This window comes from Labrus bergylta, chromosome 8 (genome assembly GCF_963930695.1).
Source record: "Labrus bergylta chromosome 8, fLabBer1.1, whole genome shotgun sequence".
Taxonomy (NCBI): Eukaryota; Metazoa; Chordata; class Actinopteri; order Labriformes; family Labridae; genus Labrus; species Labrus bergylta.
In genome coordinates, this window is record NC_089202.1 from 22,809,114 (window position 1) to 22,832,536 (window position 23,423).

A 23,423-nucleotide genomic window follows, 5' to 3' on the forward strand; every position below is an offset into this window, starting at 1 on the left:
CTGGCTGAAACAACTGTCATTTAGAGTGAGTGGACATGATGGGGAAGCCAGAGCGAGGGCTGGAAAACACGAATTAACGTTTCAAAAAGTATCTAAAACAACTTTTAAAAGTTACTTGTGTGTTGGTTTCTGCTTACGTCGGCATGTTTTAGTGTTTTGAAGGTAAGTTATTGACAATTAATGCTTGTTTGAGGGTTTTGGTCCGCTCGAGCGCATGAATTGAAATTTAAAAAAAATAGGAAGCTAACGTTTTTTTTTTTTTTTTTTTTTGTAGTTGCTAACAAGCTAATGTTTATCTTACCGTTTCACCCTCACCACCTCCTCCTCATTTAGAGAAGCAGCAGAAGCTTTGGCAGTACGTCTTTTCTTACTGCGACAGGATTTGCAGCCAGTTTCGGAGGATGTCAGCCCCCAGCAACTCGCTTCAGCAGCCGCGGGTCAGACGCAGCAATGCGGGTTCCCCTGGCTCCGGCAGCAGCTGCCGTCTGCACCCCATCCGTGCCACCGTGCCCTACCAGCTCCTGCGTGCGGGTCAGAACAGCCCTACGCGGACGCAGACCCTCTATGGAGGAGCCACGAACAGCCGGGGCTCCAGTCCCCCCTCCAGCCCGATCCTCAGCTCAGGAAGTGCTATTGCTAAGCAAAGACTGTCCCCCGAAAGTAAGGACTCCTCCTGCCCCCCAGACTCTCCTGTTTCAAGAGGTAAAAACGCCAATTTTTTTTAAACACTTTTGCCTAAAATAAAACCAAGACATGCCATATCAAGGTGCTGTTATCTTGTCATAGCAACTTTCTGTCTGCAATTCACTGTTATACAGTTATGAAATTAAATTTAAATATTTCACATGCCATATAGCATATTCCAGGACTTTCTGATTGCAGGAGGTTGTTGCATTAACTGTGTTGCCCTTTTTTACAGTAAAACAATTTGCCACTTATTTTGTGCAAAGAGAGCAGAGCAGTTAGGGTGCACAATAAATCACAATTGAAGCATTATTGCAATAGACACATGGCAAAAGTCTCAATCTATCACACACACAAAAAAATAGTAGAAATAGTTTTTCACTCAGTATATGCACATTTCACGCTTGTATGATATGCTTATATTTCAATATATATATATATATATATATATATATATATATATATATTGCAGAAAGAAAAGATATTGCAGTGTAAGCTTTTCAAATGTCCTGAAGCCCTAATAGAGGTATCCTCTTTTAGGCCAGAACCGCATTTCTTGCCCCCCCCCCCCACACTGAATTTAATGTACAAAGCACACACATTACCACACAGTATCTGGCCAGTCTTTGGGACAAGCCATGGCATGTCTAAGTAATATATCTGGTGTACAGTCATCAGAATAATTTTGAATATTTTGTACAGAATACAGAATAATAGTATAATACAGAAAGTGCAACAAGTATCATATTTAAAGGGGTATTCTGTAAGTCTGGAACAAGGTTGGCTCTTTATTCGCAGCAGGTTGATGCATTAACTATTGCCCATTGTCCAATCACGCAATTAGACACTTATAAAGGGAATAGAGTGCACTGTTGGCTCTCTTATTTCCTATGGACTTTTGACAGGAGAGAGGGGGAGGAGAGAATTGGCAGAAAGACATGCTTTCAGTTGTAAAAGGAGCCACGTCAGTCCCAGTAGAAGCAGTGCTGAGCTAATGCGATCAGGTGTAGCCCATTCTGACCTCACTCCATACATACAGCATGGACTAACCGTCATATTCAGACCATATGCTGAGCCTCACCTCGTTGCCTTGCACGTGGCTACCATAGGCAAACTGTGTGTCGTTTCGTGTCAAGCTCAGCTGCTCTCTGGAAGTGATCTGAAGGAGGACATGAGAGCCCACGCAGCCCTGAATCCGTACTTTGCTGTATTTCAGTAAACCTCCTTTTTGTGACAGTTCCATCTGCCAAATATCGACACCATGGCTGTTTTTTTAGACCGCTAGCAGTATCCTTCTTTTCTGTACAAGACACAAACCCCACACTATCTTGCGAGTCTTCAAGGCACATTGTTATATGGATGTGTCTGAATACAGCCTGTCTTTCCAGTATCTTGAAACATAAAGAGAATGTAGTCCTGAGTATTTCTGCCTCTGCATCAGTTCCCATGAAAAGCACCAGGTGTTCTCACCATGGCACTGTTCTGTACTTAATAACATTTAGTCACACATATGCAACACACCTGCATTAATATTACCGTCACCATTCATGTTTATTTTCTTCTCCCTCTTACCTTTAACACAAATGGCAGCTTTCTTGTGGTGGTTATTGCAGAGTTGTGTGTGGAATTTTATGTTTGTGACGTGCTTCACATTCCTCAGTTCTTTGAATGAGGTGACCTCCAACCTTGACCAGTGTACCATGCAAGGCAGGAAACGAAGTCTGTTCCACAACAAGTGAGCAGGCAGACTCACCAGGCACACCGTGTTTGGCTAGCCCTTGGTTTTGATTTCCCACCCCAGTGGCATGCCATGCATACCTCAGTCCTCTGAAAGAGACTAACCTCTAACCCAGACCAGTGTCCCATGTCAGTGGTGATGATGGAGACTTGAACCTCCCTCATTACAGCGACCTCACAGTCCAAACACGCATGAGAGGCCTCATGACGACTATGATCATATCAACGTGGGGCTGGCAGCTACTAGCAGCTAAAAAAATGCTGATTGTCACACATCTCTTGGAAAGAGAACAACAGTGTGAGCATGAATCAGTCGTCTTTCGTCACTGCAGCCCAGCTTGATTCAACTGCAGTAGTAGGCTTTGCACTTTGTAATTTTACATTCATTGTAGTACTTTGAACCCACTCACAGACATAATGCTTGCCATTTGGTGAGAAATTATTTCCAAAGTGCCTTACAGTACCAGCAGTGTTGGAGCCAGACAAATCAACACCAAGAATGGACTGCAGTGGTGTTGAAACGGTTCATATCATAGCCTGGCCGTGAATCACAGAGAGGAGAGTATTAAATTCAACATCACGTCCTTTAGGTTCACCAGCATGACATCATTCACTTAGCACACTGTCCGGACAATGAACGTCCCACTCTCTGTCAAAGTGCCAGCTGTGCTGAAACAGGCCTGCCTCATTATCACCCATTCAAACTGCAGAGTAGGACCAAACCTACTCTGAGGGATCTGTACTGTTTGTTTCCGTAGTTTTATCATCTTGCATGCACGTAATCGACTGTAGCGTGTGGTTGAACCTTAACTTTGACATCACGTTTACTCATTCCTCACTTCTCAGTTATTATAGGTGGAATAGCTAACACTTTAAGCGTGCCTCCTTCATCCATTGACACACACTCATCCCCAGACTGAGCTTGCTTGTGGTGGGAGGAACCCACTGGACTCCTTGAGTGATGCTAATGATGCTAACACCCTATTTCCTGACCAGCTGAGGAACAGATGCTGTAACTCATAACATTAAAAGAGCATGACCCGGATTTAATATCATCACTCATCATCTATAACATATTAAAAACAGACCCTGGTGACATGGCAGCTTGTAATTCTCACAGTTATTAGCTTGAGCTAATGTTGAGCTATGTAGAGCATTATTGGAAAAATAACTGCAGGGTGGGGTACTGGTTCAAAAATATCCCCTTTTTCTGCATGATGAAGACGGTGTAATATGTTATAAACTTACAGTTTCAGTCTCAGTCATGGAAATTTCACTTAAGTAACAATTAGTAGAATATATTTTAAAGTGAACATTTGAGTTCCCAGAAGCTTTTCCCCCTTTTAACCCCTTGTGAGCAACCTGACTGACCTTTTCTATACGGGCTTTCACACTTTTAGACAACTCCTGAAAAACTCCTGATATTCCAGGAAGATCTGTATGAACACAAACATCAAAATTTCTCACTCTGACTTTACCCGGAGTTTCTGCTGCTAGCTCTCTAGTATTTTTTCCACAGCAAGTCAAAGTGAGCTGATGTGAGAACACAGCAGGATATAATCTGGAGAATTCACCTCGAGCCAATGGGATGGGGAGTGACGTTTATATCCTTTAACTGCTGCACGGTGCATAGAATGTATGCACGCGACCACTACGATCTCCACGCATGTAATTAAATGGCTGCAATTTGTTTTCTGTTTGCCACTATGTTTTTTCTCTGCCTTTGAACTACATGTAGCATTGATATAAAGGCAAATATTCTCATTATAGCATCTTATAGCTGACTCTGTAGCTTTGTCCACTACTTCCGCTTCAGGTTTTTTTTGTACACCACGTCTTGCCTCAGGAAACCCCCGCCCCTCCTCTCGTCTGACAGGGATAGTCTCCCGCTGTGAGGTGCATATGTGAACAGCCGGGTCAGGAGAATATCCGGAGCAGTCCTCCTGAAATCATCAAGATATTTTCCAGAGTGCATATGTGAAAACAGCTAAAGAGAATCGTTAACAGATCTTGCATAGAGATGATGACTATGCAGAAGTTCTCACACGGTTGCTCTTTTAAACATTTCACTTGATTAAAAGATGTGCAACATTACTTTACATTGTCATTGATGCAATGATGATGTTACATGTGCTGCTGACAGTGCGGAGAATGATGTAAACTGTAAAGCCTGAGCAAGCAGTGCTGGACAAATAATGCAACATTTCTAACATTTTGTTGTTGTATCACATCGTCCTTAAAAGAGTCGTCCTAAGAGCAGGAATTTAAAAAAATGCCTGCTGATGGCAAAATCTGTAAAAGGTCATATTGGTCAATAAATTTGGCTGACCTGTATGTTGGTCTGGCTCTGCTTGAGACTAGGAATTTCCATGTTTCCCTCATCACTGTGTGAGAAAGTCTCACAGTTATGATGAAGTTGAACTAGACTGAACTAAATTAGATGTGTCTAAATAACGTACAGTGTTATCACTCAGTACAGCAGTCTTTTTTAAAATTATATGTATTTTTAGTAACACAAGAAAGACTACTTTTTGGGTTATTATAAAGTCAAACTCTACTTCTGGGCATCTCATGAGTTAAAACTTAAATGATTATGATTTTCCTCTTAGCCTTGTGGAAACCTACAGGAAACCCTTCTGCCATGGTTTACTGATTTGGACCACATGTTTGTTTTCACATTTGCCTTTGCTCTACACTTGATAAACCACCCATTTGTTCCTGGAAAGGTGAAAGAGGGTTTTCACAGCTTGCTGAAGAGGAAAGTTCTTCTTAAAAGTCAACCTTCCCCTTTTAAATATCACATGTATACCTCTCACTCGTCCTTGAATTCAGCACATGGGATTGCTTTGATGTCTTGGCTTCTTTCGCACTGTTTCCTTTTTTCTCATCAGGAGATTATTTTAGTGGGGGAGACGATGGAAAATAACCACAAGCCTGGTTCTAAGAGCACTGGCTTGGCCTATATCAATATTGATGGAAATTTAGCCTGCTTCCTTTGTCTACAATGCTTCAGGGAATTTTACTGTAGCCCAGTAAGCTTACTTAGGCAATACCTTTGGGTGGGTAGGCTTGTGTATTTTACGGACAAAGAACAACAATGAATGGCTGTGTAGTTCTGCGAGGAGAGGGGTGCCTCATGTCGATAGTTTAGTCTGTGTGTGTTAGTTTGTGTGTTCATGACAGACAGGCCTCTCTTGGCCTACTCACACAAGGAAAAGTGTAAATGAGCATGCTTCCTGACTATCATGCTATTCTTTTATAGGGTCATAAGAGGCTTTCATTCACTGTAAATAATCAAAGTGTCATTGAGGCTAAAAAATGTAACCCAGATTTTTTTTCAGTGTCATGCCACTCTCGAGCTAATGTCTTTTAGCATTTTGTTTTTCTCTCTTTCTTTTACTTTACTGTGTGTCTCTGCAGGAATGTTGAGTGGATGCAGGCAGTATTGATGTGCATTGTGTTGTGGTTGTTTATGAGTTCTTATGTGGGTGGTGTGTGCTTAACTCCTCTGGCTCACAGCAGACTGCTCTCATAACATCAGATACTCCTGCTCAGTCATTTACATTTGCTCTAGGCCTCTGCTCTCAAGCCTGCATTTTACCCTGCACTCATACCTAGATTAGAAAGATGCAAGGCGAGGTCTTGTCATTTAAAGTGCATACAATGGTGGTAGTTAACAGAAGGAAGTGCAAAGTTCATTCTGTAATTGACTGAAATATTTTGATGTGGAAGTACAATTCCTGCTATGCTCCCATTGCAAACATATTAAAAGAAGACCATGGAAACTAACTGGTTACTTTTAGACTTTGATTACGCAATTGTTTTTCATTTCAGGTGAAATATGTAAACCATTAACAGTTTTGTTGTACTCAAAATATGGCCCTAAGTCCTTGGATACACATTTCCACTAGTAGATTTATTACACCCTGACATTGTAGTGCTGCATTTGAGCTTGAAGCATTAATGACACAATCAGGGAAGTTGGCACATCGAATGTCAGAGATGCCTCAGGGGGTTGGGGAGAATTGCTCACTTGCTACTGATGCCTTCATGGGTGGGTGTGTGTGTTTGTGTTTTTAATGTGCCTAATCCTAATGTGCCTAATGTCTAATGTCTATTATTTTGCAATTCACAGCCGAAAGGTCCAAGTTACAAGTTCGAAGTTCCAGTGCCATCCGGCGGACATCCTCCCTTGACGCCATCACGGGTCCATACCTCACTGGCCAGTGGCCCCGGGACTCCCATGGACCCTACCCTTCCTGTATGAAAGACAAAGCCACACAGGTACCAACCATTCAAGAAGCACGGTATCCTGTCTATAGGCTTCAACAGGGGTTTGCAACATCATGTTTTTCATGATAGTAGGATGGCCATGTAGGAGGATGCCCTAGTTTTACCCAATTCTGTATTTATTTATCTTCAAAAGTATTCATCCATAGAAACTAACAAGGAAATACCAGACTCCCCCAGATATTGTGACAGCTCCGTTGTTTTATGTTATGACCTCCTATTTTTTCATTATTTCAATGATGTTTCTGATAGATGTTGTCTATGTTCTGTCTTCTTGTAATGATGGACAGGTCTAGACACAACACCTGTGAGCCTTGGCCTCTGTTTCCATGGAGATGAAGCCTTTAAAAAGTGCAAATCAGAGTGATGAAGCACAGTTAGTTGTACAATTTGGATACAATTACCATAAAATCCAAACAGCAGTTGCACCGGTATGTTAGATGCAGTCAGTGTTTGGGGTCTACCAGAGGGGACAACAAGCGTTTCAAATGTCTTACTGCATGATTACAATTGCGTCCACAACTTGCATTTTCTGTGCAGCTGTGGAGCTCCTTAAGCACTTTCAGTGTTTTCACCATGTGTAGTTCGTAATCCTGCTAGCTACTTGTACGGTAGTTATGCTCTCTGCTAGCGTTTTTTCCCGGCAGAAAAGCTCTGGCTGTGCGCTCTGTAGCACTTGCATGAAGTGTCCTTTTTTGTGCGGCTGCTCCAATCGCTTAAAGGTCCCATATTATGCTTTTTCTGGTTTTATATACCCTGTTTTCCAAGTGTCCTGTGCATGTTTAGGCACATCTATGTGCAAAAATTCAAAGTCTGCGGAAACGCGGCTTCTCCTACGTCCTCCTGTTAGCTGTAGCATTAGCTGCATGTAACGCTCGGTGCGACGTCTTTATCAGTGTGAGATCACTGATCTAAGCCCATTGGCTCGTTGTGGCAAGCCCTGCAGCTCGTGTTGAAATTTCCGAGAAGCGTGCTGAGCAACTGACCAATAACGACAGAGCGGATCGGCAGACCAATCAGAGCAGACTTGGCCCACGTGGGGTCTAACAGTGTGGGCTCAGCAGAGCGTAGCTGACGGACTCATAGCGTAGAGAGAGCAAGGAGGAGCAGAACATGAAAACAGACACTTTTTTCGAACTTTAGCTATTGTGAAGGTACAAAAGTAGGTACATAGATTAAATATACAAACCCCAAAAAGGGCAGAATATGGGCTCTTTAATTCTTTTAACTTTTCAGAAAGGCGCTGTTGATGTCACCGTCGCTCTGTACAAATGTAAGATATCCCTCGTATTTTTGCCACCTCTGGATCGTGTCTTGTACCCACATCCTCTCTGCTACGTGTCTGCTGGGGTAAAAAGATCTCAAATAAAAAACACACAGTGAAAAGCAACAGAGCAGTGTCGGTCTTTTTCTACAGACTGTCATAGAGACAGGACAGACGTGTAGTTCTTTCCTCTCAGTCCTCAAACGCTTCATGCAATTGCGCCCAACGCTTCTCTGCCAGGAGAAAAAACGCTTGCTGGACACCGGGCTTAAGCCATTGTGGCCCAAATTGAACACCCACCTTTTTTATTGTAACTTGTGGTAGTTACTCATGGACTGATTTGGGGTTTCTGTAATAGTGGCTGGTAAAAGAGACCAATTACAAGCTGTGGCTAAAGATTTCTGGTGGCTGTCGGTGGAGTCTGCTGCCAATACAGTCCTAACAGACTTTGCTGTAAATGTGTAGATCTTCTCACACAACGCTACCTTCTTTTATTCATTATAACACTTCATTACACCTATGTATGGATTTCAAATTTAGCCAAGATAGCAGTCACACATCATATCTCACTACACTTGCCATGTGACTGATAGCCATGTGCAGTTTTTCTTTGGCCCCGTTTAAGACAACAACTTCAGCCAGAAACGGGGAACCTTTTGTAGTGTTTTGGCTTTTCGTTTTAACAACAACAGCTTATTCGGGTGCCTAAAGACGCAAACTTTTGAAAATGGCATTGTCTCCGTCAGCATGTTCGCTGACGATATGTAGTTATGTAAGACAATTGGCGGACTCCCAAGTTCTTCTTCTGCAGCTCACTGAATTTAACAACACTACCCCAGCAAAGTGTACATCTACTGCGTCATCACTTTCATCAGCAGTGACTTCTATGGACAAATTACTGAATCCCCCTTTATGCCGAGCGCCGGGCAAGCAAAAAGACGATTAGCCTCACAGCCCAGTAGAGTGATGAGTATGTGAGCATTGGCGTGTTCTGTGTGGGTTTATTTCTTCTTTTTGGGGGGGGGGGGGGGGCTTTCTATGCCTCCAATGCCTCCATTGTAGAGATAGGACAGAGTTGGAAATCAGGGAGAGAGAGACAGTGGGGAATTACGAGGGAAAGGAGCCACGGGTTGACCCTGAACCCAGGCCGCCCGCCCTGGGGACTGCAGCCCCCACACATGGGGTGCGCTCCCCAGCCACCCGTCCACCGGCGCCCCCATACGTCACACCAACAGTTTCTTTCTCGTAAACGTGGCCTTAGTGTTTACTTTTTGCGGTTTGGATTGGATTTGGGTTTGCATTTTCAAAAAATATTGACTATGAAATGACGAGGGCTGCTCCCTCTTTGCCTATAGAAGCCTTTCATGTGTCTGAATGAGAACTGCCAAGCCTCATTTACATGGGCTTCATCCCTTTAACCCCTCATTTGCCTCACACTTCTTTGTGTGTAGGCTGAGGAAGTAGTGGGAGGGCCTTGCAAGAATTCTTCAAGTGGCTGTATGCAGAGTAAACACCTCTAATTGCAGGGTTCCTGTACAGCCCTGGAAAGTCTGGATGTAAATGGAAAAATCAATTTTGATAATCATCGGGGCTTTAAAAATGTTATTGTTAAAAAAATGTCTGTGCCCGTATACACAGTGACTTTTAGACCTGCTGTAGTTCTGGCCACGTTGTGATATTTGCATCTGTTATACATTGACATGGCCTCAACTATATTTACCAAACATCATAAGTAAAGTTCTCATTGAACGCAGACCAAAATGAAAATCCAATTAAGAGATTTATGCCTGTCAGTGCTGTGGAAATACGAGATGGAAAACATTTGACTGTGTTGTAATGATGTGGGAGAGAGTGACACACTTGACAGTCCTTGAGCGATGAAATGCACAAACTCTCCCAAGGATAGTCTGAGACCACTTCCTGTTAACAAGCTATGCCTGGGCCCAGCTCTTTTTATAAGACAACAACAGCAGAGAGCAGCAGACAAAAGGTCTCTGGCCTCTTTTGTAGTGCTTTGCACAAGTTCAAGACAGCCTCTCCTTTGAGCTGTAATGTAGCCTCGCATGGAGGTGAAGTTGTTTGCACCTGTCCCCCAGGCCAAGGCTGAGGCGGGGAGAAATCCCACTGCTTACCACCTGGCCCTCGTGGCTGCACGGCCCGCCTGCCTTTTGTGTGGGAGTTGAGGAGCAGAGGGCCCATACATATGCTAATCACTGTTCCGGGATAGGTCTGTGTGCCCTAGGCCCTGTGGTTACAGAACACAGGGAACGTCTGTATGAAGATTAGGGTCCTGACACACCAAGCCGACCTCAAAGAGCGAGCACTGACAAAGACCGGCTGATCAAACAATCTGCATTGCCTCGTATTTATTGCTAAAAGTTGTACTTGAACACAACAAGCGGACTAAAGCCAATGTTCGCTAAATGTACCGCATCTGCGCTACAGGAAAATAATTGATCTATTCTGTTTTTGTAAACTAAAAACAAAATTTCCGTGCACCTATCGATGACTATCTTATTTTTACGGCACTTTTTATCTACTTAAACTGTCTTATTATAGTCTAGCAATGATTTGAGAATTTATCTGATAAACATTAGAATTAACACTGTAGTATTTTACTTAGCTTTTCCAGCAGCTGCCAATTAAACCCATGTTGCCAAGCACAAGTTGCCCAGAAATCCTTATTGACCGCTTGCCATTTCCAGACATCAAACTTTTGGTTTTGTATAACCTTATAACCAAAGGTGCACAAACTTTCATACCTTGTACCACAATGAGATGAGATGAGATGAGATTCAACTTTATTGTCATTACACATATACAAGTATAGAGTAACGAAATGAGGTTTGGCATCTCACCAGAAGTGCAAATAAGCAGAAAGTGCAAGAGTCTGTGCTATGTACAGTAATTACAAAATTTACAGATGTAGACTAAAAAAAAGTGAATTATTAGGTATATATGGATGGCTGGATTAATGGGATGCTATAAATATAAATAAATGCTATAAATATAAGTGTATTTTTAGGATTATAATATACAGATTAAGGTGCAGTGAGCAAGAAGGAACAATATACAACACTTGATTTCACATGTTCCATTTTCTACAGATGAAGTATTGTTGTAGTCTCCTCCCTGCTGAAGATGATGCTGATAAAAGTTATAAAAATATAATTTTAGTAAGGCAGTTAAACCAGTTTTTTTGCCACAGCTTGGGATCATGAGGCTTGAGTGTAATCAGTATAAGCTTTGATCGCAGAGCCAGGGTTGTCACCTGCCTCTGTACTGTTTTTTGGACCGTTTAGCAATTTGAAATTCCTTTCATTCTGCTTTGATCAACAAGTAAAGGGTCAAAATTTGACTTTTGAGTAGTTCATACCATGTCAAGTTCACCCTTCATTGGTAAACCCGGATAAAGTTATTCCCAAAAGGTGAATAAAGTTTATAGCAAGAAGGAACAAAAATGCCATATCTGAGATATTTATCATTTTTCTTGAATGCTGAGTGAGTTTTGAGACTTGTACAAGATAACAGATACACAAAGTCAACCACCACATCACAATGCATCTTCTTCTCATCTCTGAACCAAACCAAATGATAGCGCGGTTGAAATCTGCTCGCATGTCTCGTCATGCAATCTAAACAAACCCGCACAGATTCCACTGCAATTCTATTGAAGCCCAGTCATTATTTCCTGCTTTGGAACGGAGCTGGATTCTTGAGGATGTTGTCTGCATGTAACCCTTTTGGGTGGGAATCATAATGGGAAGCGAGCTGCAGGCTAGTTTTATCTTCACAGCAGTACATTATCAGGCACAACACCTGGCACACACGTCTGAAAAGCACACAGCTCAGGCCCGGAATTTGAAGAGCTAGCATGATAAAAGGGCATCTGAGGTAAATAAAGGTGGGTGTTCTTGTTTACAGACAATTTGTTTGAGGGGGGGGGGGGGAGTCAATCAAGGAAGATAGCCTGCAGTATTTTTAACTGTCTTGTCTGCCCCGTGGATACCTGGGGGGAAATGTGTTTAATTGCAAACTGAGTTACTACTTACAATACGTGACACCTATGACCTGCTGACACTCTAAAGTTAGCTACTAAACTTTAAATTTAAGGGACTTTTCTGCAGAAAGTCCTGTGTGTGTGTGTGTGTGTGTGTGTGTGTGTGTGTGTGTGTGTGTGTGTGTGTGTGTGTGTGTGTGTTAAAATCAATACATAAGCTCAAAAGCTGATATGTTTTTGATAGCTTGCAAACAATGTAGATTCAAGCAGAAGGCATAATTCTTAATTTTCACCAGTTTTACCACTGGTCATAGAAACCCTATACATACCACTCACTGCCAAAAGAAAGCACTGCACATTTCACTGAGTTACAAGTCATGAGCAGCATGCCCTACTTGACGTCATAGAACATCTGTGAGAACTTAGATTTTCCTCAGCAGCTAAGTCCACGACTCCATAAAGCCTCTCTGGCCTTTTAGAGGAAACTGCATTTTGTCCGAAGAGATTAGGCTGCAGCATCCAGTCCCTCAATGTTTGGCAAAGGCATCAAACAGCACAAGCAACTCCATAGGCCATGCTCAAAATGTTAATGCTAAAAGCTAGCTACACATCTGCTGTCCAGTGTGGCAAAGCACAGTAGTCCCTTTTATAAGAGCACAAGCACCCATTTAATACGCTGTCCTTTTCGTGGGGGAACCAGCGCCAGCAATCCAGTGCAAACGGCTTCACGGGTGTTCCTCATTATTCACAGTGTGATATTCCATATCATAGGGCAAGGCTTGTGCGTTAACCAGGGAGCCATAGAGGTTTTTCTGTTCATGTGGGGTCAGGCACAAGGCAGTGTGTGGACACTGACATTTTAGATGTTTCGCACCACTGTGCTGACCATAAAACGTCAGATGTTTGAGGATTTGTTTGAGCACCAGAGGCACTGTTGATATGCATAATCAGGGGGAAGTATGTGGTTTCAGTCAGACAACCCTATGAAACATCCTCAGTCTGTTTCTGTTTTTGCATATATTTACATAACTTAACCGTTTCCTGGTTGATGCAGCAGAGGTCTAAAAGACATGCTCAGTGAGACAGAACTGCCTCTATGTCCTCTGGCAGGGAGTGTTTTGTATTTCAGATGTTTTCTCACTGGAGCACTAACAACATAAAATCTCTCTACAGAATCATTGACCTGGTGCAAGCCAATGTTGTGCTGAACATATTGCACTAAACCACATTAGTGTATATAGGTAAAGTAGGGAAACTACATTGTGGGGAAACAGCTGCTAGTTAAGTCCTTGTAAATGTCACCTGTGGCTGACAAGGATGTCTTCTTAGTTGATAACCAGATATTATTTGGTAGCCCTGTAATTATTTCCTCAGACTGTGTTTGGCGTGGGAAATAGGTGGTGGATTTTGGAGTGTACCAGTCAGTCATTTAGTAGACCAAAAAAACCTTAAAAGTCCTGTCATATTTATTTATTTTAACCATGCTTACCAGTTGAAGCAATCAAATATGCTTTGTCTTTTTGTTTTTCATGTTGGATGTTATAATTTCCTCATCTCATGACTGTTTTCCTGTTTTGTTTTTTTATTGATTCCAGATTTTCAACTTCACTTTCGAGCACACGGCACTCGTTACAGCTTTCCCCCCCATCTTTCATAACCGCCTCTCCCTCTTTATATTTGAGATACTTAGTTTATGCTCACATCCTGAGTCTCTTAACAATGAGTTGGCTTTGTTAATATTCACGGGCTTCACTGGGAGGTCTCATGAGATCTGAGTTGAGACTTTTGTGTAGGCTTTTAGATTGTTTCTTCTCCTTAAGCTTTTGTTTACCTCCAATTTCAATACATGTATAGTAACTGTTTTTATACCCAACTATTGATGGGCGTTTTCAACATAATCTGTTACCTCAGTAATCTATCCTGCAACTATCAGACCTCCAAGACACAAACAAATCTCAGAACCTTTAGACTACTTCATATTGTGCTCTGAGGATGATGTAATGTCTTTAGGTATCGTTGCATTTGTGTACGTTAAAATATTTGATATTCTTTGTGTGCTGGTATTTGCAGTCTAATTTTGGTCCCACTTTAGCCGTTTTCCCCTTCAGAGTTTAGTCTAATCTTAGTCTACAACAACTCAAATCATGTTGTTCATATTTTTCTGTATCTAACTTGTTTTTTGTATTTAAAAAAAGTATTTTAAAATATAGTATTGTATTTTAAGTTAAATTAAAATGTGTAACATGTGTTTCTGTGTTTCAGACTCCAGGTCTCTGGATTGATGAGGGAGCAGATCAGGGAAGTCCTCACCAGCGGTCAGCCTCCTGGGGAAGTGCAGACCACCTGAAAGAGGTAAATTCACCTGACTTAACCCCTGTTCTTCAAAACGTATACTTACAAACAAAAACACCAAAGGGAGTTTATTGACACATGGAGCCTGCCAGTTTTAATCTTTACAAGAAAAAAAGGAATTTAAAATCTTAGCCGTAAGTAGAAAACTGTATTTGGCTAAAAATTACATTCTGAGCTTTTGTTTAGTTGTAAATGAAATTAATACAGGAGTTACACTTTTAGCTGAAAAATATTTTCCTTCAGTGTGCAGTATGTTCTTCTTCACTCTTTAGTTCATATTTTGATTCTGTTGAACTACACATATAATTGATATCAAGGCAGATATTCTCATTATACCATCATATAGCTGACTATATTGCTTCATCTGCTACTTTTGCTGCATTTTTTTAATGTTACTTCTTACCTCAGGAGATGCCCCCAACCCCCCTCCCGTCTGTCAGGGACAGTCTCCCGCTGTTAGGTGCATATGTGAACAGCCAGGTCAGGAGAATATCCGGAGCAGTCGTCCTAAAATGATCTAGATATTTTCAGGAGTGCATATGTGAAAACAGCTTTAGAAAGGTTGGCTCATCACACAGCCAGTGCACAGACTATGTTTTTGTCATTTTGAGTTTTATTCCATTTACTCAAAGTGTGTTTTATCCGTCAGGGTCTGAGGTTGGCCTAAATATCATGCTCCTTAGGGTTGGTTTCCACTCCTGTCTATCTGCTGGGCTTAGTGGCCAACCAGCCGAACCACACGGAGCTATTAGGTCTCCAAACTCCCCAAACCTCAGTCTAAATTTAACCTTGTTCTCCCCTCTGTTTCCCACTCAACTGCACACTTACATCTCATTATGGCCTGCTGTTTTTGAAAGGCCGTGCAGGAGCGTCTCTCATAGGGTGAAATGGCCATATTGTTCCCTCTTTATTTTTCACTGATTCATTCTAGCTCATGTTACTAAAGAGCTTCACAAAACAATAGATGAGTATATTTTTCTGTTATGGCAACAAGATCTGCATGCCATCGCTGTTAAATTCCAAAATAATAATGTCACACAGATGACTTGTATTTTGTTTGTATTGACCTGAAATTCAGAGCGTTTTTTTAAGTTTGTTTTTTTGGCTTTTTATGCCTTTTATTTAGAGACGGGAAAGTCGATAGGGTCGGAAATAAGGGGGAGAGAGAGAGGGGAATGACATGCGGGAAAGGTGCAACAGGTCGGATTTGAACCTGGGCCGCCCGCTTAGAGGACTACAGCCTCTGCACATGGGGGCAAGCGCACTAACCACTAGCCTTTTTGAAAAATCGCAAGGACTGAAAACTTTCAAGAACTTTTTCAACCACATGTAAAAACTTGCAGACAGAACTACACTTCATAAATAACTTCACAGGTGGGGAGGAAGGCCAGTCTTGTAGTGTGTTTTGCACAGGAAAAAAGCTGCTTTCTTGACCATGTGCAGTGTTTCCCCTACCATTATATTAGGGTGGCAGCCCAATTTAAATAGTGTGCATTTTTTTGGTAATTTAAATAGAAATAACCAAATACTGGGTGCCTAGGATTTTTATTTCTAGTTGCTGTGGTATTGAAACTAGTATCAATACAGTTTTAATTTTACTAGCATCATATCTAAATGTAGGATTCTGGTATCGTTATTTCCATACTGCATGATATGTAAATCAAAAAAAAAAAAAAGTGTGACCGACCTCAAGATTGAAAAATTTCAGAGGAGATATCCGCACACCAATTCCACTTGGTTTAAAAGCCTCAAAAGAGTCCAAAGGATGAGATACATGCAGACATATTTTCTTTAACTATGACATGAGTGGACAAAAATATATGTGCTCACAGGGCAAAAAGGCCTCAGAATTTGAAAAAGTAATGAACTCCTGAATTTGGACAATAGTGATGAAACCCCTAATGTGTGTAACAGCAATGCTACAACTGAACAAATGCATGTAAGTAGATGTAGCCTTAAAAGCAACCTTAAACTTTTTTCAGGCTACAGATTCGCAGCACTGGGATCAAAAATCCATTCTTCAAGTGTAAAGCCATGTGATATTTCTTGGCCATTGAAATTCGTAGTGCTCAACTCTCCATAGAAACTCCAGAGCCTTGGCCTGTACAATAGCACACCTACACACACACACACACACACACACACACACACACACACACACACACACACACACACACACACACACACACACACAGCAAGGAATCTGTGTCTTTAACATCCTCTGAGATTACATCGGGGACATTGCCTCGACATGTCATTACAGGCTTCCGTGGCCGGTCACTCGATGAATGTAGTGAACTGCTTTTCACCTCCCTTAACCTCTGCAATTGCATGTGTGGGAGGACATCCACCAAAAGAGCAAGTCTCTTTGTTGACTGTGTTGCCAGGATTACAAGATCAGCAGCGAAGACCACACCTTTGTCTGCATAGTACAACTGCGTCTGTTTGGCTCACAAAGGCTATCCTGTTTTTTAAGGCTGATTCTGGGACACATGCAGAAACACCCACTGACCTAGCTTGTTTCTGTTTCATGCATGGCTGACTATTATATGCACTAAGCTGTCCCCAATGATATTCAAGTCAAATTAGGCACTATTGGTTCACTGAAAAGTGCAAAAAATAAGTTGATAAAGCCTGATCATATACTAATAATTCAATCAAAGCCTGTCAGCAATCCAGACTATGCTTAAAAATAGTTGAAAAAATGTTGTAGACTTTGCTAAGCATTGAAAATCATCACGCAGGAAAACCCTGAAAACAGACTGTGTCTTATATTCTGGGTTTTACATTACATGTAGGTGTTTTTCAAGCCGCAGGAACTTCTTCATAGTTCTTAGAAGTGTTGGAACCCTCCTCCTTTTTTAGTGATTCTGCACCGCTGGAACTAAGAACTATTTTACTTCCTAGAACCCTGCTAACAGGAACCTTTTTAGCTCCTGCTTCAGAGTAGGTACCATGGTGGTGTGAATGCAGACAGAAAAAAGGTTCCCATGGTATGTAGTTCTCAAGGAACTCCCTATGTGGATCTCTTCAAAAAGTCCCCAGAACTATTTGGTCCAATACACCCATTGATAAAAACACAGAACAGATCACCAAATGTTTCAGGGGCAATTTTGGGCGTTGCAGCAACACAAAGACAAGTAGCAAGCAGGTAAGAACAAATAAAAATTGGCACAGAATAGATCAGATAAATACAAATAAAACAAGAGGTTTATACAAAGGAGTAAAGTGAGCTATACAGGACATTGAGATGTTCTGTGCAGTGAATGGCAAGTTAAAGTGACAAGTGATGATTTAAAGTGAGTTGGTTTGAAGTTTATGTAAAGCAGAATCACATACAGTTTGAAATGAGGTAGTGACATATCCGTGACAGAAATCCGTTATCCGATCCGAAGTGTGGGATTTGTGACCCGTGACACCACTAATATCAGGTATTTGGTATAATATAGTATGAGAAGCATTGTGAGGAAGTGATATATAAGAAGATCTGCAATCCGCCCCATGTACAGAGGCTAGTCCTCATCGCAGCGGCCATGAGTTCGAACCCGACCTCCGTCCTTTGCTGCATGTCGCCCCCCACTCTCTCCTCCCCACAGTTTCTCTCTTCAGCTGTCCTATCTGATAATGGCAAAAAAAGCCCAAAAAATAATTCTTTGTATTTTGCTGCTGTCAGGTGCTAATGTCATTTATTTCCGCTCTTACAGCAATATGCTTTCAGTGATGGTTCAAGTTAAAATGAGCATTGACAAAGTTACTGCCATCAGGACTTGTTGAGCTTCTGACGAGTGAGCTGTCATATTCTGAAATGAGGTTACTTTTCTTTCAGCAGATTGCTAAACTGAGACTGCAGCTGCAGCGCAGTAAACAGGTCAGCCGGCAGAGCAAAGACAGGGAGCAGAGCTCTCTGCAGCTGTCCCAACAGACGCAGCATGGCATTGCATGCCAACCACAGGTGAGTTGTTATTCACATCAATATACATGCCTTACCAACTGAGTCACCAGCATGCTCTTTAAACACAAAACATTAACCAACCCTGACATTGGTGATGCAAGATTTTAACCCGTAAGCAATAATATGATAAGGTAGCTTAGCAGCAGAGAAAAACGCTTACCAATGAAACGGACTGTTGGCAGCCATATCACAGCTGCTCGAGATAAGAGAACTTAACATGAATATAGCTCGGTAAAGGAAGGTGGGTTTTGTATTACTAGATTAACATGATCAAATTGTCTATCAGGGTTTTCAGTACATTATGCAGATGTTATTTATCAACATTATGCGAGTGGTAGGTGTAGCAGGCTTGTATATACTATAACTGCATTTGACAGAGAAGGTCTAGTTATTGAGTCCCCTTTCTGACCAGTTCTTTAAAGAGCAGAAGAGACTGGGAATGTGTCTGGACATGCCCTCTTCCCTCTTTGTTTGCAGCTCATTCATTAACAAATGCCCGGCAACGATACACATCTACTGCTGTGGAACGATGACATAAACAGTGATAAACTACGCTCTATTCTAGCTCCAGTTAGATCACAATCATAGCAGTGTTTTGTTCCCTGGGACTTTTAATCCCACTTCTATAACATGTATTTAAAACTGGATAACATGTATGAAACTGGATCAGCGACAAGTCAATACAGCGAGCAGAGCTTTGTGCAACAGAGTGTAAAAAAAAAAGATGCATGTGTTGTGTATTTTATGGCCTGTTTTCTTTTTGTATGTTCCTTAATGTATTTAAAAAAAAACAAAAAAAACAAAACATTTCAATTGTCTTTTCAGTACAAGGGAACTTCGTCAGCCTTGTCGGCAGTCCCGGTGCCAAAGTCCCTCATATGCCGAGTGCCGAGCAGTGTGGAGGGCATCAACCACGAGCTAGAAAATGTGTTTATCAAAGAGGACTGGCAGCAGGGGATACAGGTATGGATGTGTACACTAACACCATCAACATTTTAAACAGCTCTTAAAATGATTCAAAGGGTTTTTGAGCTGAAAATGTTGCATAGTTCAAGTTCCCCTCTTGGGTTAATCCTCAGTTTGGTGGTGTACTGTGCCAACTTTATCAGGGGCTGACCTTTTTAGGAACATTCTGATTGGCAAAGTATCCTTGTGTAAGGGAGAAGTGACTGCTTAAGTTTCACCAGGCGTTTTTTTTCTGAGCGCCAGCGTCTTTTTTCATTTGTTTTCAGTGAGTAGAGAGCGATTGCAGCCGCCTGGAGAAAAAGCACAGCGCCCAGCATCTTTTTTCTGAGCCCTCCACCTTTTTTGTGTGCGGCCGCTCTGAGCAGTCAATTTGAAAATCTTTCAACTTTCCAGAAAGGCGTTTTTGACGTCACTAGCGCTCTTTTCCAAATGTATGATATTTCCCTTATTATTTTGCTGACTACAGATTGTGTCTTGTACCCACATACCCCATTTACTCCGTGTCTTATTAGGAAATAAACATTGTAAAATAAAAAACCTACAGTAAAAAGTAACGTTGAACATACAGCGGCCGTTGTCAACAGACTGTTGTCATAGGGACAGGATGGAGGTGCAGGGCTTGTCTTCACAGAGCACAAACACTTCATGCAAGTGCTCCTGAGCGCACAGCCAGCACTTTTTTGCCCGCTAGGTGGACACGTGGCCTAATGATACTAAACTGCTGCAAAAGAAACAATGCTAGGCCTCGGTGGCCGAGTGGTTGATGCGCGTGCCCCATGAGCGGAGGCTGTAGTCCTCCAGGAAGGCGGCCCGGGTTTGAGTCCGACCTGTTGCTCCTTTCACGAAAATCGTTCCCCACTCTTTCCCCCCCAGTTTCTGGCTCTGTCCACTGTCCTGTCTCTGAATATCAGGAAGTTCAGTTTTTTTAAAGAGCTATAAATCCCGAACATCTGTATATTATTTGGTTAACCTTTTAATTATTTTTTAAAGCCATAGAACACAAGACACAGAATACTAAATTAGGTATTTTTTTCTGTTTATGTCTTGTGAGTCTTAGGCTGGTTCTGGGTAACCATCTTGTGATGTTGTGATAAGGCTCCTAAGCCATAACATCAGGAGCTTTCCCCTTTATTCCATTCTGCTGACTTGACACGAGTGCAGTTAAAGCCACAATCAGTGTAAGCAAAAGTGCTTCACGTTCACAACCAAAACAACAAGAATGGGAGTTGCCACTGCTGTTCACTTAATAGACGCAGGCTGACTGGCAACACGCACGTGTGCAGTGTGTGACTTACATCAAACACCCACACCCAAACACCTTCTGTAGTGTTAACTCGCCTGAGAGGCTGCACTTTTACAAATGTGTTGAAGACTTGAAACTCTGACCATTTATTTTTCATACATCTGCCAACAACTGGACTTCATATTTAAATATGTTGGTTCCAAATTTTTTATTTTGTGATTATTTTCTGTAGATAATCAACTTCCAACTTTTCAACTGTCACCTTTATTTTCCCTGAGGGGAAATTTGTTTTGCAGCCAGGTGAAAACATGAAAAAGAAACGTATAGAAACACAGGCACATAGACTCAGACAATAGAAACAACAAACACAGTGAATGACATTTAATAAATGAATACAAAAGTTTATCAGGTAACAACAGGAAACTGAGAATGTGTAAAAACGTCCATAATACCAGAATAAAAAAACCATTACCAGTCATCAGGGCCATCATTGGAGTTCAGAAACTTGATGGCCTGAGTAATAAAATCCGTTTTAAACCTGTTGGAGTTGGCTTTTGGCAATCTGTATCTCTTCTTCCTGAGGGCAGACGCTCAAACTCACCAAACAGAGGCAGTTGAGGACACAAGCTTTAGCTGAAGCTCTCTTTCTGAAAGTTAGATAGCATTTTTTGGGGGGCTTTTTGTGCCTTTTAATGGAGAGATGGGACAGTGGATAGAGTCGGAAATCAGGGAGAAAGAGAGCAGGGAATGACATGCGGGAAAGGAGCCACAGGTGGGATTCAAACCTGGACCGCCCGCTTGGAGTCCCAAAGCCTCCATACATGGGGCACACTAACCACTGTGCCACCAGTGCCCCACAAAAGTGAGATAATTTGACAAACAGGTGGACATGTTGTCATCTGGACTCATTTATTTTTCTCTCTGCCTCAGTTAACTTTGACAAACATAAACATGTAAATACCTTTGATCAAAAATACTTTATTACATGCACACAAGCACAGTCTTGTAAAGTCACTTAACAGTATTGTGAGTCGTACAGTTGGACAGCATTTATTCTCACTCGCATTGAATTAAACCGCCTAGAGGCGAGGAGACCTGTAAATCTTGTCTGATGTGGGTAGTAAACCTTGGCAGATTCTGTTAAGCTCCCCTCTTAGAAAGTAACACACACACACACTCTCTCTCAGTTTAAACGCACATACAAACACATGCACCACTACAGATTTACAGCCTGCTGTGCACCAAGGTTGTTTTCTTTTTCCTGCTCTCCCATTTGAATCGGCTGTGCAAAAACACAACTGCTCCGCACATCGCACTGCTCATCTTCTGTGAAGTATTACCATCTGGTGTGATGTTTGCTTTCCAAATTGCCCTTTTAACAGACAAACACACCAGAGGCGTTTTACCTCCAGCCATATAGATCTAGGAACCTTATAACTGATGCTCTTATCTCGGAGCAACAACAACTGCACAGGAACATTTCAACAGGTCATCTAGGCTTTCAAGGACACATCAACGCCTGCATGACAGATGCATGATTGAATTTGACCCTTGAGTTATGATTCTCTTTAAACGCTACGACCACCAATCTGCTGTTTTAGGATCATTGTGAAGTGAACACATGACCTCTCACAAACTCCTCCGCACTCTGACCCCACAGACCATGGATGTGGTAGATGGCCGCCGTGCTCCCTTCCCTCCTCATCACTACAGCAGCAGTGGGGACACACGTGACACAGACACACAGGCACCTTCGAGTGGTGACTCCAGCCCGTTGCTCCGCCCGTTCAGCTCTGACCACCTCCAGTCCCCCGATGGAAGCCCGTGTTCAGCTGAGGATATCGACAAAGGTGGGCCCTTGATAAACAGTTTCAGTGATGTCCTTTTTAAAGCAAAATTGTTTCAAGCTGTGTCAGGAGAGCCAGCTCTGACTGAACTGTCAGCTGTCCAGTTGCATTGTGGGGGATGTAGTTGGCTGGGTTTGACAAGGAAGAAGAATACAAGGGTCAAAGGAAAATATATTTGGATCAGCTGTATCAATTTGATCTTTAACTGTCCAATACATAAAAATTAACACGCTCTCTCTCAGTCAGTATGTGGGTACCCAACAGTTCCTATCAAAAATTTGTGCAGTGGGCAGGAGTTTGCTCTTGTGTCACGTTATCAAAACATGCATCAATATCATTTAATTTTCACTAGTATTGTATCAAAAATTTGGGTGTTGAGACAACCTTCGCTTTAATTTGCCGATTGCTTCTTGCGCGGGTCTGGAGTGATCTTTGATTTAAGTTGATGTGATTGTTCTACGGTCATCAAACTATTGACAGACACCAGTATGAACAACTACAGCCAGCACATGTTTCAGTTTCGTTATGCTAGCTGGCATCTAATTTGTTATTTGGATCACAAGTTTTTACTATTTTAAGAAGCAGTGTTCTTTATTATAAGTTAGATCTTATTTCAGTAAAGACACGCAGGAAATACATACCCACACCAACTTGAGTATTTTTTTTTTCTCAGAAGCAATGTGAAAATGTAATCTTCTTCTGATGTTCCTTTCTTTAATGTATTTCCAGACGGTGTGTGCAGTTCTCCTCTCCCAAAGTTCGCCACTTCTCCAAAACCTAACAACAGCTACATGTTCAAACGGGAGCCTCCCGAGGGCTGCGAGAAGGTCAAAGTGTTTGAGGAGCTGGTGTAAGTTTTATCTTTGTTTTACTTTAGATTTTCATTAATATATTAATCAAATTAGAGAACAGTTTTCATGATGATCTATTCCTCTTTTCTAATCCATCCCCATCGGTCAGTCCTGTTTTATTTTGTGTGTAGAAAGAATTAAAAGATAAAAACGATAGGTTCTTCTTTCTGTTTTCTGACCTGCTAGATGATAAAGCATCATGGCTGTTTAGCTTATTTGCATTGTGGGTGGCAGAGA

The 23,423-nt window shown here is 41.8% G+C and overlaps 1 protein-coding gene across 2 annotated transcripts in view; it reads left to right on the forward strand.

The window, feature by feature from the left end:
* The window catches only part of LOC109998702 (glucocorticoid-induced transcript 1 protein), a 25,935-nt gene continuing 2,512 nt past the window's right edge, over positions 1-23,423 (forward strand). Inside the window, exons 1-8 of one of the 2 annotated variants that reach the window (XM_020653573.3) lie at positions 1-162; positions 334-702; positions 6,557-6,705; positions 14,238-14,327; positions 18,154-18,279; positions 19,105-19,242; positions 22,149-22,338; positions 23,065-23,185. In XM_020653573.3, coding sequence (XP_020509229.2) covers positions 402-702; positions 6,557-6,705; positions 14,238-14,327; positions 18,154-18,279; positions 19,105-19,242; positions 22,149-22,338; positions 23,065-23,185 — 1,115 coding nt within the window. In that variant the 5' untranslated portion in view covers positions 1-162; positions 334-401. The remainder of the gene's footprint in view (positions 163-333; positions 703-6,556; positions 6,706-14,237; positions 14,328-18,153; positions 18,280-19,104; positions 19,243-22,148; positions 22,339-23,064; positions 23,186-23,423) is intronic. The other variant, XM_020653574.3, reaches the window with a different exon arrangement.